The sequence below is a fragment of the Zeus faber genome (genome assembly GCF_960531495.2).
Source record: "Zeus faber genome assembly, chromosome: 1".
In the NCBI taxonomy this organism is placed as follows: domain Eukaryota; kingdom Metazoa; phylum Chordata; class Actinopteri; order Zeiformes; family Zeidae; genus Zeus; species Zeus faber.
The window spans coordinates 29,014,641-29,031,959 of NC_137193.1; the positions used below are offsets into that span (position 1 = coordinate 29,014,641).

Genomic DNA, 17,319 nt, shown 5'->3' on the forward strand with positions numbered 1-17,319 from the left:
TATGGCAGACGCTTGGATCCTCATAATACATGGGATGTTGTGATCTTATGTAGGTTCGTGTTTCATCTAAGCAGGACCGGGAGGTCTGGCAGAGGTGATCCATAAATTGATTGCCCAACAAACATTTTGGGTTAAATATCTTGTTTTCAGATGTCCACCGCGGCCGAATCAATCATTTCCAAAAACCAGCATCCATTGCAGTTCCCATGCAATGCAGTAGACATCCGCAGCAGGAGTCCAGTGGCATCTTTATCCAACGCCAATCCAGATTACTTTACCCCCCCCTACAAGAGCGAGCGAGGGAGAGGCATGCTGCCAGAGATTAGCCGAGGAGTTCACAACGGTTGACCTTCCTGGGCCTGGCCAGGGCAGGGGCACCTGCTGGTCAAACTGGCCGGTTAAAAGGGATTGAAAGTATTTGTCGCCTCACAGGTGCCGAGATATATGTGCACCTGGCAAGGATGCCAAGTGGAAGCACAAGAGGCTCAATGTGGAGCTTATTGTCTGTAAACACTGTCTGTGACACTTACTGCTCAAACAAATGACAGATGGAAATGTGATGTTCTAGATTGTGAATTTTAGATATTGACACGGAAGGGAAACAACGTAAAGACGTTCTCGTGAAGACGAGAGAGAGAGACAGAGAAAGAGAAGTTTCCACTGAATGATAATATATGAAGATACCGTTGCCCTATGCAGCATTGCATAGACAGTTGCAGCTCTGTTGTACTGCAATGTGACTAAGCATAAGCTTTGGTAGCGCTGTCCAGTGCAATCGTCTATACTCTGCCCTAAGAATACGTTTTGGAACACTCAAACAAAGCATTTGTCTTTACAGTAACCCACAACGGCACTTACTGAACACCTGTTCCCTCTTTGTCCTTTTTCCCCTGCTCGCTCTCTTCTCCAAAAAAAACCCCTTCTCTCCTTCCCCACCTTGCTTCCACCCAACAGCCAGGCACAAGGGAAATGAGGATCACAAGGGGTTGGCAGTCCACTACAGGGCCTCACAGCACTACCCGGAGAACGTGTTCATCGAGGGCAGCAGGCCCCAGTACCTGGAGGACCTGCACACCGAGGCCCTGGAGGGACTCAAGATACTACAGCAAGAAGGTCTGACACACACACACACACACAGTGGGCCACGTTCTAGGGATAAAAGTCATACTCATAATTTCTACTTATCTACTCATGAATGCATACAGCACATGCATTCATGTATATATTCCTAAATACATTAATGCAGTCTAAATATACTGTACAGTACATGTGCTCGGAGTATAACCGCAAACAAAGGACATTTTCTGAAATTTCTCTCTTTTTTGCTTGGACAGAATACAACGGTGTGAACTATTCAGATGATGAGAGCATCGCTGTAAGTACACAAAAACTCTTTGAATGACCCTTCACTTCCTACGCCGTGTGTACAAAGCCCAGCCTTAACTCCTGTGCATGTACCCTGCAGTCCACCGACACTCTGCGACCTGAACAGGACTTCAGCTCCAAGGACAGCGGCGGTTCTCCGGAGCCCGGAATCCCCACTGGGAATTCCATGACCACACTCACCTCTGCGGTCTCAGCTACGTCTACCAGGCCCGTGCTGACCCGTCAAGGTGCAGTACAGCTGTTTGTGCATGCGTGTGCATACTTGGAGATGGACTCAGACATGATTAAAAAACAGTTTTCACTTACTATCCATCGACGACACAAATCATGGACCTCCTACTTGAAAACGCAGTTTGATCTTTGCTATGTTTATTGCTTCGAAGCGGGTCAGGGGCCTCGCAGCAGGTCTTATGGCTGGCGGGTTGTGCTTCTGCAGTTGTTGTAGTAGTAGGGAGAAGCAGGCCAAGAATACTTGCACACTCAATTGCACTGTGGTTTAGTTCAAACACTGAAATTTTGAAAATTATTCAAAAGCGGAACTGCAGCTGCCTAGCAAAGCATACCCAGAGGGGAAAAGCATGGAGTTCTGTGTGTGTGTGTCTCAGAGCCTAAGGCTGTCTGTCTTTCCACATCCTATGGGAAATCAGAATATAGATAGAGAGCTAGAGAGACGTGAATAAATCTGAAACGATATATATGATTGTGGGGGCAGTAGCTCAGGAGGTCGAGCAGGTCGTCTAGTAAGCAGAAGGTTGCTCCCAACCTCGATCCCAGGCTGCTCCTGGTAGCGTGCTGCTGTGTCCTTGAGCAAGACACTTAACCCCTCAGATAGATACATCAGATACTAGGATGAGTAAATGCAGAGAAATTACAAGTTTTCCCGTTGTGGGACTGATAAGGGTTTATAAACAAATCTACCCTTGGATTTTGTGTGGATAGTTAAATCTATTTGCCTTTGCCCTTGATATAGTCACTTGGGGCGAATGTACTTCAGATGATTTATAATTGGTGTTTTTGACTTAAAATTAATGTGTTTTAGATGTAAGAGATGTGTTTGAAAAGTCCCTGCTACATGACTCTGAGCTGTATTTATTATTTTATCTGTTCATCACACGTGTTCTCCCAGGTTCCACATTCAAGCCTCTGAATCCAGTGAAGAGGACCGATAAGTGCAAAAAGAGGAACAGGAGGACGACCATCATGGGTATACCGCACCAGGTGCAGAGAGAGCTAGGTATGTCCTCAATATCAATTCAAAAGACTGATAAAGAACAAACAAAAACAATGGATATAATAGTTTGTCAGGGTGTGGCTGTGGTTGTACTTTTTTCTAAATATCCGCTCATCCTCTTTACAGCACTGCATAGAAGCTCCACATTCCAGCAGGTTCCTTCTAGCCAGCTCACCAGCAGGGATCAACAGGTTGATGACGGCCAATCTACTGTTGATGTCATCCCTACTATCAATGGAGAGTGTCTAGTGTCCAGGCAGGAGGGTGCGAAGGTGCGTCTTGCAGATCTGGAGGTGAGTTTCTGCCAATATTTTCCTGTTTCCTCACCTTCTATCACTCAAACAAGTATTATCTTTTTTGCTTCCTTGCCAGTTGTCATGTGAGAAGGATTTAAGAATCATCCACCATTTTAGAAAGTGACTGAGAGAAACTGAATAGTTTTTTACCTCATTATTTTTTCCTCAGCATGTGTCCAGAGAGGATCAACTACTTAGGAACCACCTCCAGGTAGTGTACCAGGAGGACCAGCCCTTCAGCCACCAGGGCCTTGGCTCTCATTACCTCCTGACAATTGGCCAGAGGCCCAAGTCTCTCGCTGTCCCTGGCATGACCACCTCCTCCTCAACATTTGGCTTCCTTCTTGAGCCTCAGGTCAGAGAAACATCACATGTATTGAGTTTGTTGTGGATATGAGTCAGTAGTTCCAAAATCAGTTGCTCGTATTTAAATCTCTTATTGAATACGGTGTCTCATATGATTCTAGGGTCCGGTGATGTCCATCTCTCCCCAGGCTACATATTTGTCTAAGATCATCCCTAACGCCGTCCTTCCAGCTTCTGTTGAAGTCATTCAGATCGACCGCAGTAGTAGCCGAACCCTTGGAAGCAACGCTAATCATTCTGGGAGCGTTCACACAGTAAGCAAAAGCAGCTTGGCATCCGTGGACTTATCAGTGAGTCCCGCTTCTTCAAGAAGATCGGAGGGAGACGGTTCTAATACTGATGATTACCAAAACTCCAGGCCGATAACTACAACAATTTCCGGAACTGACCGGACTCAGTCACAATCTTCAGAGACCATTATATCAAACTCCTCCCCCATGTCCTCTAAGCAGAATACTGGGATTGTTAACTCAGGGAGCCTCACTGTGCAGGGAAGCCAGCAGACGCTAGGGGGAGACCAGGACCATGTGAGCCTTCGCAGCTCAGTGAGCTGGGTTAGCAGCCTTAGCAGTAAGAGTGTGAGTCCTGGTAAAGGTCAAGGGTCTGAGTCTGAGGTGGTAGGGACAGCCCCTGCAGAGAGTATGAAGAACAGCCGATCCCAAGCTCGAAGTCTATCTGTTATGAAGACCAAGCTCCCACCGGCACCCCCAAGGAGAACAAACTCTCTGTATAATGACAGGATGAAATGTGCAGCTGAAGATGTCTCATCAAAGGACGGGAATGCAGTGAACATTAAGGAGGAACCTGAATCTATATCTGGCTCCAGGTCTCTGAATGACTTCAGATCTTCAGTCTCCTCTGGTTCTTTCAGCCCTTCACAGGACTCTGCTGGTGCAGCTGTTAAACCACCTGAGCGACTGTCAGAACCCAGCAGTTCTCCACAGAAAACTCCCTCAGATGGGGATAAATTTGAAAGGACCATGTCCCCCTCTAGTGGATACTCCAGTCAGAGTGGCACACCAACACTCTCCTCGAAAGGAATCTCCCCAACCTCACCAGACAAACTGAAGAGGAAACCAGTCAAGCCAGAAAGGTCTGGGTCTCGGGCCTCCTCCTCAGCAGCTTCAGCTTCCTCCTCTCTTACTTCTCTGTCATCAGCTACTTCTGATCTTGTCAACCAAGAGGCCTCAGCCAACAGCCCCAGCCCACTTCAACAAGAATCACCCCCCTGCGTTGCTGCAACTGAGAAGACCACACATATTAACTTTGCTCCTTCATCTACTAGCACAACAATCAGGGAGTTGTTCAATATTCCACCATCTCCTAAGGTCAAAGCACCATGTCCCCCACCTCCGGAAACATGGGCTCACAACAGACGCACTGTTGAACTCCTTTGTGGCCCAAAAATCAGCAGACTGTCTCATCTACCGACAACGGGGCAACCCGTAATGGAGAGCCCCTTTCGGAAGCTTGGGGAAAAGCCTGAAGCAACTGAAGAGGCAGAGAGTCTGGCCGTGATACAATCATCAGAGAGCAAAGAAAGAGTCTTTCCAGAAGACTCTAGGACATCGCTAGAGGTAGTTGCAGAAAGTGTAAGCCAGGAGATTGATAGTAGAGACTGTCAAAATACAGAGCAATTGGCCAAGGACACAGAAACACAGGAGACGCTAAATAATGAGCCCCTTCCTGTCATGTGGGGAACCATGTCAGGGACAATTAGGGAAGAGTCATTGTCAGCAGAGAAGTCAGTAGACGAGCAGCAGCAGGTAAAATGTAACAGCATTGTTATAAAAGTTCATATGGCTGAAGAAAATCATACATCTTCGTCACAACCTGGAGCTGAGGTTCCAGTTTATAAGAGTGAGGATGTGATGGAGAGGAGGGAGATGACATCCTTGCAGACACTTACTGTTGATGCCCCCAAAGTTAAGGAGTCACCTCCACCATCTCCTCCACCCGCCTATCACCCTAAACCTCCTCCCTACAGAAAGACACCTCCTTCATCCATATCAACCCCTCCGACTGAGGAGTTAGAAGGGGTACAGGAAGAGAGCACTGTTATTGAGGCTTGCTGGCCACCGCCTCCACCTCCCTTAGAAGGGGACTTGGTCTTTGAAGGAGGGGATGAATTGGACTTCCCTCCTCCTCCTCCACTGTTTGTGTCAGACATTTTATCAGATGTTCTTGACCATTTCATCACCAAAACGGAGGTCCCAGACCAGCCAGTTGCAGGTACAGAGGAAGTGAAGGTGACAATAAAACATATATCTGACAGAAGAGAAGTTGTGAATGAAGAAAATGCAGTTTTGCCCGTCAGTGTGCCCCAAACATCTGAGGAAGTGACAAGGTCACAGGAGGTCACACAAGGTCATGAGGTCAACTCCACTGACACAGAGACCTACAGACCATTACTGAATATTTCATCCCTGCCAGAGAGCGTGCCACCTCCACCAATGGAGGCTCCTCCTCCCCCACCACCTATAACATCTACAGAGATGCCACTATCGAACTCTACTCTAGAGCCCGCAAAAAGTGTCCTCCCGCCACCCCCTACACAAACTGAAGATAAAACTCCCCTCAAGCCCCCTGTCAGTGCCCCAATTTCACCTCCAATCAGTGTCCCGCTGTCACCCCCTCCACCAGCTGAGGTCCAATCCCCTGGTGTGACTTTTAGAAGGCAGCCCAGTCTAGCAAAACGAGACACAAAGAGCAAGGAGCTCCTGTCACGGCACAAAAGTGTACCAATTCCTAAAGAGGATGCCAACATCCCCCTGGTCACCCCCTCCCTGCTTCAGATGGTTCGTCTCAGATCGGTCAGCATGGTTGAAGATCAGCTGATTCCTCCCCCAGAGGACAAGAAGTCACAAAATGGGGTTGCTCCAGCTCAGCAGAATGTTCCAATTCCCACCCCAGGACCCCAAAGCATTCCACAAAAGCCTATACGCAAGTCCCTGTCCTTAAAGTCGCCAACTCATACTGTGAAAACATCCTCTGTGCCACTGAACAGTCCTTCTATGCGATTGCAGGAGGCCATCCGTATGAAAACCGCAGCAATGACTTCAAGAGATGGCCTCCCATCCAGACTTGGCCTGAGGTCATCCATCAGTAGCAGCTTTAGCGAGGCGGGAGGGACTCCATACCCCAAGTCAACTGAAGGAGGCAACTTACCCAAGTCCCCAGCCTCAACGGCCAGCTTTATCTTCTCCAGAAGCACAAAAAAGGTTGTCATTGAAACCATACTCGCTTCATCTCCTGAAGCTCAGGGAGATCTCAAACAAAGCTTGGTGGCTGAACTAATACGGGTTTCTGACAAAACAAAAGCTGCTGCTATGTCTAACGGTGGGGTGAAGTGTGATAAAGTGCCACCACCGGTGGCTAAGAAGCCAGCCCATGGAAGCACCAGTCCCTCACACAAAGCAACAGTACAACCTACAGGACACAAAGTATCCCCAACGGAAACAAGTAAGAATTGCGTCAATTATTTATGATCCCAAATTCATTTGTTGTTATTTGTGTGTCCTTTAAATTCCTGCTTTCAGATCATTTATATGATACGATGGCCTTAGTATGAAAATAAAGGAAGACACTACTCCATGAGAATATTTTACATTTGATCAAGGCTGATTCACTGCTTATTGATCAATAGCAATGATGCCCCTTTCTTGACTTGCACAAACGACAAAAAGCTAATATAAGCATTACCATGAATATAGTTATTAGAAATACAAACACACAGAGAAGCACAAAAAAACCCTCAAACAAAACACAACATTTTAATTGCTTGTCCGTTTCGTTCAGTCAGATTTGTAGGCATGTGCTTCAAGCTATGAAACCCAAAGCCTGTGATCACATCTAATCAACTGAATTAGTCCTGAGGACGGGACATGTCTATTAGCGTAACCGTGTTCTGTAACCTTGTCGTGTCCTTTTCCCCTCCAGCCACCACTGTGATGCCAGACACAATAGAAACACTTTTTTAAGGAGAGATTTGCGACGCCTCAAAGAGAAGACGATCGTCCGCGCCAGAGGAACGGAGCAAGAACTGCGACGTGGACGGAGCGGAGAAACTTCAGCCAGAGACACCCCGGAGAGACGACCCTGCAAAGAGAGACATTTAAACCTCAACCACCCTTGAGCGTTCTTGTGTGCAAAGTCTTTTCAACAGCCTTAGCCTGAAATGGCCCTCCAACGTATTTATGCAAAAAAAAAAAAAAAAAGAAGAGAAAAAAATGTTTCGGTCCCAATTTCCTATGATAGCTTTATTCTGAGATACTTTTCTAAGATAGTTTATTTGTCTTCTGCAGCTGGAGTGTAAATATTGAAACAGCGCTTACCGGAGGTGAAAAGGAAATGTGTACCGTACCAAGAGGCTGATCATCTAGTAATTCATCTGCAACAGTCTTGGTGTAATACATTATTCTGATGTCTGATATTTACACAGGGGTGATCACAAAAGCTTTCCAGCTCCTTGTTACATATTCATCATGGTGAAAACCATTGTTTTCCTCAGCTGGAGTCAATCCTCCAGTTGGTGGTGAAACAATGTCAGCGGTGGCGCTTGCGAGGAAGGGGATGCCACCTATTCACTATAAACGATTTGTTGTTTTCCGATTGTATGAGAAAAAAGGCACTTTTGTAAAGCTACAATAGATGAGCTGTTAATATTTAGATGAGAGCGTTTTCGGTAGGGCATTTTAATTACCTGCTTCTACACACAACATGCACAATCTTTTTCTTTACTATGGTAGAGGTCATCACCATGGTGTGTGTTTATTTTTATCCAGACCACACTATAAATACAATACACCACCGCTATTTATTCCTGTGTTGTCCCCCGCAGCGACATCACATATTCCTTCAAAAAAAAAAACACACCTAAATGAAATACCAGTTTTGGTGGATGTGGACTGTAAACACCAGCCCCGAAGACTGATACACTGGAGTAGGCTTAAATTTTACAGGCGTTATTTTATTCCCTTCAGGAACGTGAAATAATCTTAAGTCTTAATATTCGCAAGTTTGCCCAAACCTGTGTGGTGGAAAATCTAGCCCACCCTTTATACCTTTTTTTGCACAAAAAACTCCTGCAGAATTATTCGATGATTCAAAAGAATAATGTACATTTATTACATCTATAAATAAACCTTTATTAACAAAAATGCTTTGTTTAGTTTATTTAAACACAAGGCTAATGTGTGCCTTACGTCATACTTCAGACTACCCTGCTTTTCTCTAAAATATTTTGCCTATTTTTACAGTTTTTCTCTTGTGTCCTACACTTTTTATGGCATATTCAAACAGAAACAGATAACAGGATTCAAGCAAATTTGATTTATTGAGAGATTGTGCAATATTGATTTCTGTACACCAATACCCCGTTATTGACGGCTCTGTGTGTTATAACACATGGCTTATTGAGGTTTTCATATAATGTAATGTCTGGAACCGTTTGTGTTCATTAAACCTTAATAAAGACTGGCAGATAAGCTATTGACCCAACAATGACCTGAAGGCATTTCAAAGCACAGAATATATTTTTTTTATACCAGGAAAAGCATCATTTCCCTCCCCCCCCCCAACGTGAGGTATTCCACATAATTTGTCCTATTATTCCCAGCTAACGCACAGAGAACAAAAGGCCATATTAAAGGAATTAATTCCTAGATGCAAAAAACATGTTCTTTAAAAGAGTATTGGTAATATGTGGCATTACTTTACATTTAGTTTGATTGGTAACATCGCATGTTGAATTAATTTATTATCAGATGCATTATTAACAGTTTTCCACACAAAGCAAGGAGCAGCCAAATGCATTAAGTCCCATGATGCTGAGAAGTTCAGCATCAACACCCACACCTCCGCTTGGTGTTTCTGAGAAGGCGATTACGTTTTTGTGATGAAGTTATGGTCGCGATGGAGACAGGGTTCCGCCTGCTCTCTGGCAGTAGCAGCAGTTTACGGCCATGCGTCTCTTAGCTGATGTTGCCTCCTTTGAGTGTCTTGCAGGTGATCCGTCCCAGTTTGGTCATTAGATGCTTGTCCTTCCACTGTGCCACACACTCCTGCGAGACCTTCAGGTCGACCTAGGTGGAAGGAGGAGAACACGGCATTACTGCAATTTGAACCAATATGAGTAGTATGCATATGGGAGATAACATTCATAAAGCTCTCCATTCTAATCTTAATTGATAGCCATCTATGCTCTATCTAAGTGTTATGGAATAGGAACAATTAAGTCACTACACCATAGCTATGATAATGAGCTGAAGTTTTTGTTCCCTAAAGGAGTCCCCCCCCCCCCTCCTAAACAAATTCCACAAATAAGTAATGAAATGCATAAAGAAAGTAGTCATTGACTTTTTACTCCATGGGAATGAGAAAGATGACTTCCTTCAGCATTTTGTATCAGCCTGTATCAGGAAATGTAACTTAGTCATTTAAAACACGTAGGTGGTAGTGAGGGAAAGGTGTCTAAACCAGAAGAAAAATGGTATAAAAGCTGTATTCACTATAACAAAATGCAGTAAGAAGACTCAAAATCCCATGATATTCCACGGCCAAAGCTAATTCCATGACTTTCTCAAATTCTAATCGAACATTCCAGAGGTTCCTCGACCAGTGGGAGGCTGTGACCAAAGCTTACCTGTAGTCTCTCCCACACCTTCTTCTTTGGGTTGAGTTTGTCGTCCGGCTTGCACGCCTCGTAACCTTCTACAAAGACACGCTCCCCTGGCGATGACCCCTCCGGGGCGTCGAGTGGCTCCACCCTCCTTGGATCCCCTTCCCTGGTAATCAGCCAATCGAAAACAGTCAAATACAAAGAGAGAACGTTGAGGGAAACTGAAATGTTGGCGTGTGTGTATTTCTACTTTTTAAACTTTCATTACCATAACAAAAACCTCTTCAACTCTACTAGTACTGCTTGTTTCTAGAGAATGTTAAGTTGGCTGCGGCTGTGACATACAGCGGTTTGGTACTGTGACAAATGTGCTTATTGTAAGTCGCTTTGCACACAAGCATCTGCTAAATGACATGATGTGATGTCATTTTTAAACACTCACACAGAGGCACACAGCAGCATGGCCTGCGACTCGATGCCGCGCATCTTCTGGGGCTTCAGGTTGCATAGCAACAGCACCGTCCTGTCCTGCAGCTCGTCCTGGGAAACATAGGCCACCAGGCCGCTGACCACCGTCCTCGGCTCCGCCTCCCCGACGTCGATCTTCTCCAAGTACAGAGAGTCGGCTTCCGGGTGCTGAGATAAAAACAAAAAAAAAAAAAACGAATTAAAAAAAATTATAAATATAAAATAAAAACTGAAGAACAAATCTATACAGAAAATAAATAGTTTAGTTAACAGTCTTTCCCAAACTGTGGTACGCAAGCTCCCTCTAACGGTATGCAGAGATTATGTACAAAAACACGGCAAAACACAACATTCCCAAATATAATTAAAATCCAATCACATTTGAATGGAATTCATTTAATCTATATACAAACATATTTTTATATTTTGATTCAAAATATTTTTTCTTCGACCAAACTGACTCGTGATGAGTTGTGGACATAGCCTGCAGCCTCCAAATACACTTGACTTCCAATGGTGGGTAAACGGGACAGACAGACCGCAAGCTAGGAAGGAGCTAGGATGAACGGTCAAGAGGACAATCCTAGGATATTTCAAGGCATTTTCATTTTTTTGGTGGTACAGAGTTTTCAGTGGAAACAGTTTTGTATCCACCGCTTTGGAATGAGCCACTTCAAGTATAATCTTTGAAGTGACTTCAGCTACCATCAAGTTCTCTTCTATTTTGAGACATGGGATCTTTCGTGGTACCCTACCTTCTCAACGCTGAGGATCTTCCCCACCCTGATGTCCAGCCTGGAGGGCACCAGCTCATCCTCCTCACCTCCTCCTCCTCCTCCTCCTCCTCCTCCTCCTCCTCCTCCGCCAGCTTTCGCCCCCTTTCCTGCAGCCTCTGGTCACCCAAATACGAGCAGACGTATTATTTAGTGCAGTTACATGCTGAGTGGTTGGACGCTCACTCACGCTTCTGACACTGATGGCTTGGTACTGACTGTTCTTGGAGGGGTCGGGGTAGGCGTCGTTGGACAGCTTGCGGAGCTCGGGGGACTCAAACTTCTTCCTGATGGGGTCCAGCAGTTTGTTTAGCGCCACCTCCACGGAGGCCTTTAGGTCCCCTGGGTGGATTGTCTGGAACAAAACGGTCACCACTGTCAGGCCAGAGACTTTAAAGGCACGGAGGGATTCGCATCCGTTCCTTCTATCTCTCTTTCGTACCTCCTCTGCAAAGTCCTTCTCCACCTCCTCGAACGTGCCGTAGACCTTCTCTCCGCCCCACTTGGGGTCTCTTTTGATGCTGAACTCTGAAATGGAACCGTTACCGAGCATCAATCCCCGTACAAATAATTTTAAACTGATTTATTAAGATGTGAGGCTGGTGCAATTATTCAATTAACATAATAATGTATTACCAAAAAAAGTGATATAACTTGACCACTGTAGCTTCAGTCTACAGATGTCTATATGAGGAAGAAGCTCTGTACCTCCGTGCAGGGGGAAGAGCACGTGCTTGATGAAGGAGAGGACTCCGTTGTTCTGGATGTTGCCCGGCTCGCAGAAGGCCTTCTTCAGCTTCTTCTTCACGTCCTCCTTCTTGTCCAACAGGTCTATCTTGGACTCCTTGCAACCGTGTGCAGATGAATCAGTCGCATGCCCATCGTCTAGAGAGATATTAACCTATTTCTTCTGCTGGATAGAAAGAAGACTTTTTGTTCTTACTTCTTCTGAGGAGCTCATCTTGGCCCCCGTCAGCCCCGGCACCATGGGGTTCATCAGGTGGGAGCGCTTGGCATAGCCCAGAGTTGGTAAGTACTGGGGACAGATTGAAAGTCACTGGTACACATTTGAATTGAATATATCTAATGCATAGAATCACATTTTGTATATTCGGTATATTTTATTTTTATTTGATTATTTTATTATTGTTATTGTCTGTACAGCAATCCTCCTATCCTTACTGAGACAAATGTCTTGTATATGTAAATGTACTGTTGAAATAAACAGATTCAACTTTGATTCATTGTAGAGAAGAAATGATTAATGGAACGAACAATTAATTGATCAACAGTTAATAAATCATATAGAAAAAAAAAAACAAGCGATGAAGCGTGAAACAAGCGTGAAAATGTTAAGATGCATATAGAAAATGTCCGTTCACAAGTTCGCCAAAATATTGACTTCAGCCTTTGTTACATATTGAAAAATGACAAAGTAATTAAGCGAATTTTGCTTATGAATTTAGTGGTTAATTGCAGGTCTAATTTAATTAATTCAACATGACAGAGCGTGTCGGAGGATTGGAGGCGAAGGCGAAGCAACGTAGGGAGAGAGAAAGTACCTTCTCCGCCAGGGTGAATATCTTCCTCTGGTCGACTCCCCCAAACTGGACGTCCACCTTCAGATACTGCTCATCCAGAGCCTGCGGTTGGAGACAGAACGCACAGCTGCATATCTGGACTGGAGCTTCATTTCTAAAGGGTGCACAGGTCTGTCTGTGCAAGAGGTTTGGATGTATGAAAACCAAATGAGAATGTGCGTAGAACTAGAGCAACTTCCTAAAAGGGCCGTGGAGGAAACCGCTTCAGATCGAGATCACTGGACAATTTCAAAGCTATTCCTTGTTTTCCTGTTATCTCATCTTCACCGACAGAATTGGTTTTCAGGTCTAGCTCGAGGAGTTAAAGCAGTTGAACCGATGAAATGACGATGCATAAAGATATCCAGGAGCTGCACCGGCGCTTCACTGACCATTTTGCAGACAATCACAGTTACAGACAATCAGCTTTGATTGGGATGGGACAAGAAGCTTCATTAATGATTGGTAAGAGGATGCTGTCCACTACAATTGATAAGAGTCCCATCAAATAATTAGCTGTCCTGATTTTTACGACTATTATTACGGCTTATAGCAAACATGCTATAGGACGGGTGTTTCCTTTTTGGTAAATTCTCTTTAACATTGTTTCTAATTTCTCCAAAATGAAACCACTGAGATAAAACAAGCGATAATAAGGCAGCAATCAATATCGCTGCCTGATTGTGATTTGAAGCCTTTAACATTCGGTGGATATTATTGGGCCACAGATTTCCTTAAGATACTTATGAAGAGACTGACGTTACCTGTAGCAATGGGTAAAGCAGGCCGCTCAGCAGCGGGTGCTCCACCTGCTTGACGACTTCAGCGCCAGCCTTTTTGGCATCGTGCTCCGTCACCTTGGATGATAAGCGATACACATCCAGGGTGTAGTCTCTGGAGGGAGGGGAGGGCAGGGGAGGGAGAGAGAGAGTGAAAGAGATGCATGGCAAAGTCAGTTTTAATAAAGGCTTGTGGGGGTATTTTTCCCCAATTGCACACCCTAATAAAACACTGACTTGTACTGTTATACAGACCATCATTTTACACAACACCTCAGCCAAGCAAAATGTACAAAAGTCAATAAGCAAACCTGCAAATTCACCTCATAACATTCCATAATGTCAACACGGTTAATCCATAATACGATACAAAGATATTTGACTTCATGAATATATCCTCGGTCACACGTTTTCCATATACTAAATTTATCATTTAAATGAATTACTTCAGACCATGTGACTTCATTGCGCCTGGGTTCAACCGAATTCTTAACCAATCATTTAAGAGAACTTTTATTTTGTGGTGGTACCATAAAAAAAAAAAAAGAGTAAAAGAGAGTAGTAGTAGTAGTAGTAGTCGTCTGCGTGGGTGTGGCTGACCTGTTCAGCTGGAATTGTGTCCCTTTGACAAACGTGAGTTTATCCAGCGGCACACCGATGCTCTCCAACATGGCCTTGATAATCTGCTCGTAATACTGTACCCTGAGCTCCAGGAGCTCCCAGGGAGCCTTCATGTTGTCCAGGAAGGCGTGCAAGTCCGCAAAGAGGATGGTCACCTGAGCAAAACAAGAGAAAAGGTTTAATATCTGCATCAATAATAACAAAAACATTATTGAAAAGCAGATGTAGGTATAGTCTGTCTATCTACCCATCTATCTATCTATCCATCCATCCATCATCCATCCATCATCCATCTATCAGAAGGCCACAGGCGCCACGGCAGAACCAATTAGCGCAGATGAGAAGTTCCGTCTTATCACACAGAATCTGCAGGTAAGTCACACTTCCAAACACCACACCCACATATCTTTCCATGGGTGGCATCATGATCTTATCGATCCAAGACGCTATGCTGATTTACAGGTTTATTTTTTTTTTGTCAGTTGCACACGGCAGGAGAGGGGGAAGGGGTGTATAGATAACTCTATGAGCAAGGTTCATTCTGGCATTATAAAATTTAATTCAAGGACTTTTTACTTTTTTGTACTTTTTGAAAGCACATTTCTTTCATTTTCAAGGACTTCACACAAAACAAATACAATACATTTTCAATGTGATCTTTATTAATTAAAATATAATATTGTTATCATATGTTAGTCTCACTGTCTAATATTTATATTAGTATATCTATCTATCTTTATCTATCTATTATTAATCTCATTGTACTCTACCATTATACGTATTTATTAGCAACCATGCTGGATTAAATTTACCCATACTCTATGTTGTAAAGGAGATTCTCGAAACATTTTATCATGTTTGCGATTTTGCAAAACAAAACCAGGGGGAATTTCACTGGATTTTCAATGATGACATATTTTTCCAAGGACTTTTCAAGCACATCAGCAAAAAGGGGGCTATTTTCAAGGTATTCCAGTGCTTAAATTTCTGGAGGATGAGATTCAGGTACCTGGTAGGGATCCTGCATGAGATAAGATAATAACACTTTAGTCATCCCCAAGGAGAAATTGAATGGACGGATCCGCCCACCTGACATCCGGCCTTGAGGAAGTCTGCTATCTTGGCCATGGGGACGAAGTAGGCGATGTGGGGTTTGCCCGTGGTGGCCGTGCCCCAATACACCCTCAGCTCCCTCTCCTGGAGAACCTGCTTCAGCTTCTCCTCGCCAAGGACCTCCTGTGGTGTGCAAATGACGAGAGAAAAAGAAAAAAGAACCTGTAAATCAGCATAGCGCCTTGGATCGATAAGATCGGGACGCCACCCATGGAAAGATACATGTGAGAGGTGTTTTGGAGTGTGACCTACCTGCAGATTCCGTGTGATAAGATTGTACTTCTCATCTGCGCTCATCTGTTTTGCCATGGCGCCTGTGGCCTTCTGACTGACAAGACAGATAAACAGATAAGACAGAGGAGACAGATAAGACAGATCATTCCCACAGGGAAATTGCAGTTTCAGCAACATCTTACGTTCAAAAAGGCAAATAATAATGATAAAGCAATAAATAAAGCAAAAATATAATAACAGAAAATGGCAAATATATGGAAAAGTGTGGAAATACACGATGACATCGGTTACAATTAACTGTACATGATTAAATGTGAAAATAGACACTAAACCTAACGGTAAGGAACAAAATATAACCTCCACTAATACAGCAATAAATAAATACAAACAGAATAGAAGAAACATAGAGCCCAAATAAGAGACCAGAAGGATTTGGTCGTAGACAATAACTCGTCAAACAAAGCTAGAATTGCCTGCATAGAATAGGCCTTAACGTTTAACATTGAATGTCATCGGACACGCCAGCGAGTTAAGGCCGGAAAAAATGTACTTCTGTAGTGGGTCACAGTTGTCCATTCACTTCATCCGTGAAGTGAAGCCATTAGCCGCTCTCTGGGCGAACGGACACGGTTGCTAACCATGTGTAGCTGAGCGTAGCCCGGCGAGCGCTCCGGTAGAGCGGCCAAAACGCGGACCCCCGCAACGCACAACATTTGACATTACATTACATTTCATGACGCAGACGCCTTTATCCAAAGCGACTTACAATTACTCAAACACCGACGGACGCAGCCACCGGGAGCAATGAGGGGCCGAGTGTCTTGCTCAAGGACACTACAGCACGCTAGCAGGAGGAGCCTGGGATGGAACCAGCGACCTGTAGATCACTAGACCACCAGCTCTACCTGCTGAGCGACCGTCCCCGGGTAGCGGGGATATTCACGTACCTGGAAGCTCCGCCGTCACCAATCGCGGACCGACGCTTTCTGACGAGCGGGGAGCGGGGCGGCTAGGAGCGGGGCGGGCGGGCGGGAGGCGGGAGGCGGGAGGCGGGCGGGCAGAGGGCAGGAGCCGGTCGGGCAGGAGGCGGGCGGGCAGGCGGGCAGGAGCCGGTCGGTCCTGTCAGCGTGTTGCGTCAGCTCGGGCTTTCCGCTCTGCGATCGACTGCGACGCGCGCGAGGCTCCAAAGCAATCGAGCGCCGAGTTCCAACGCTCCGAGCGTCGCCCTCGGCGGCCGCTAGGGGGCGGCCTTGCGGCGCGGCCGCTAGGGGGCGGCCTTGCGGCGCGGCCGCTAGGGGGCGGCCTTGCGGCGCCGCCTCGCCCGGGCCGCGCTCCCCCTCCGCGCGGGCAGCGTGCGAGCGGTGGAGCTTCGCGGCTCAAGGTCCGAGCGGTTACGCGGCGCGGACGCCTCCACACGCGGTCGTACGAGTGCGCAGTGAAATGTCACGACACCCGGCGATCACGCACGATAAGCTACAAGCTAAACAAAAATAATAATAATAATAATAATACCTGCAATACTACAATGCGCGTAATCGACACGAGGTGCTCGGGCTGCCGGGCGCACAATCACGACTCGGGTTCTCTTATTATTATTATTATTATTATTATTATTATATCATAGAATTTTCTTCTATAATTAAATAATATAATTGTCTGTGTTGCATTAAATATACATTTAAATCCTCCTTAATGAAACTTACCTTAACTTACCTCAGAGAATAATTCGATATTATTTGATTTGTTTTTATATTAAAAAAAAAAAAAAAAAAAAACCAAGCCAGAACTAATGGGAGTGAACTGCCAAGAAAGGCCTTCCATGCCTTCCAGTCATTTTTGTTGTAACATTTTAC

At 45.1% G+C, this 17,319-nt stretch overlaps 2 protein-coding genes across 2 annotated transcripts in view; one reads left to right on the forward strand and one right to left on the reverse strand.

Moving 5' to 3' along the window:
* nhsl3 (NHS like 3) overlaps nucleotides 1-7,360 on the forward strand; it is a gene marked incomplete at its 5' end in the record, with an annotated part of 32,694 nt that extends 25,334 nt beyond the window's left edge. Inside the window, 8 exons of the mRNA XM_080020707.1 lie at nucleotides 955-1,113; nucleotides 1,335-1,375; nucleotides 1,466-1,613; nucleotides 2,513-2,620; nucleotides 2,744-2,910; nucleotides 3,083-3,268; nucleotides 3,381-6,741; nucleotides 7,219-7,360. Coding sequence (XP_079876833.1) covers nucleotides 955-1,113; nucleotides 1,335-1,375; nucleotides 1,466-1,613; nucleotides 2,513-2,620; nucleotides 2,744-2,910; nucleotides 3,083-3,268; nucleotides 3,381-6,741; nucleotides 7,219-7,259 — 4,211 coding nt within the window. The 3' untranslated portion in view covers nucleotides 7,260-7,360. The remainder of the gene's footprint in view (nucleotides 1-954; nucleotides 1,114-1,334; nucleotides 1,376-1,465; nucleotides 1,614-2,512; nucleotides 2,621-2,743; nucleotides 2,911-3,082; nucleotides 3,269-3,380; nucleotides 6,742-7,218) is intronic.
* A 1,230-nt stretch (nucleotides 7,361-8,590) lies between these two features.
* On the reverse strand, nucleotides 8,591-16,555 carry yars1 (tyrosyl-tRNA synthetase 1). The gene is made up of 14 exons (XM_080018307.1): nucleotides 16,414-16,555; nucleotides 15,485-15,560; nucleotides 15,209-15,355; nucleotides 14,099-14,274; nucleotides 13,484-13,613; nucleotides 12,702-12,782; nucleotides 12,083-12,175; nucleotides 11,848-11,983; nucleotides 11,582-11,667; nucleotides 11,359-11,494; nucleotides 11,122-11,258; nucleotides 10,341-10,534; nucleotides 9,923-10,064; nucleotides 8,591-9,362 (listed from the first exon to the last, which is right to left on the reverse strand). Exons 2-14 carry the CDS (start codon nucleotides 15,539-15,541, stop codon nucleotides 9,252-9,254), a joined length of 1,626 nt encoding a protein of 541 aa, XP_079874433.1. The 5' UTR covers nucleotides 15,542-15,560; nucleotides 16,414-16,555; the 3' UTR covers nucleotides 8,591-9,251.
* Between the last annotated feature and the right edge of the window lie 764 nt (nucleotides 16,556-17,319).

What these genes read in the sequence shown, in the direction of transcription:
- yars1 (XM_080018307.1), bottom strand. Translation starts at nt 15,541, where the DNA reads ATGGCAAAACAGATGAGCGCAGATGAGAAGTACAATCTTATCACACGG. An exon ending in AGAAGGACTTTGCAGAGGAG is followed by an intron (nt 11,495 to 11,581) that starts GTACGAAAGAGA and finishes GTTTTGTTCCAG; the next exon opens with ACAATCCACCCAGGGGACCT. An exon ending in AGATCCTCAGCGTTGAGAAG is followed by an intron (nt 10,535 to 11,121) that starts GTAGGGTACCAC and finishes TTTTTATCTCAG; the next exon opens with CACCCGGAAGCCGACTCTCT.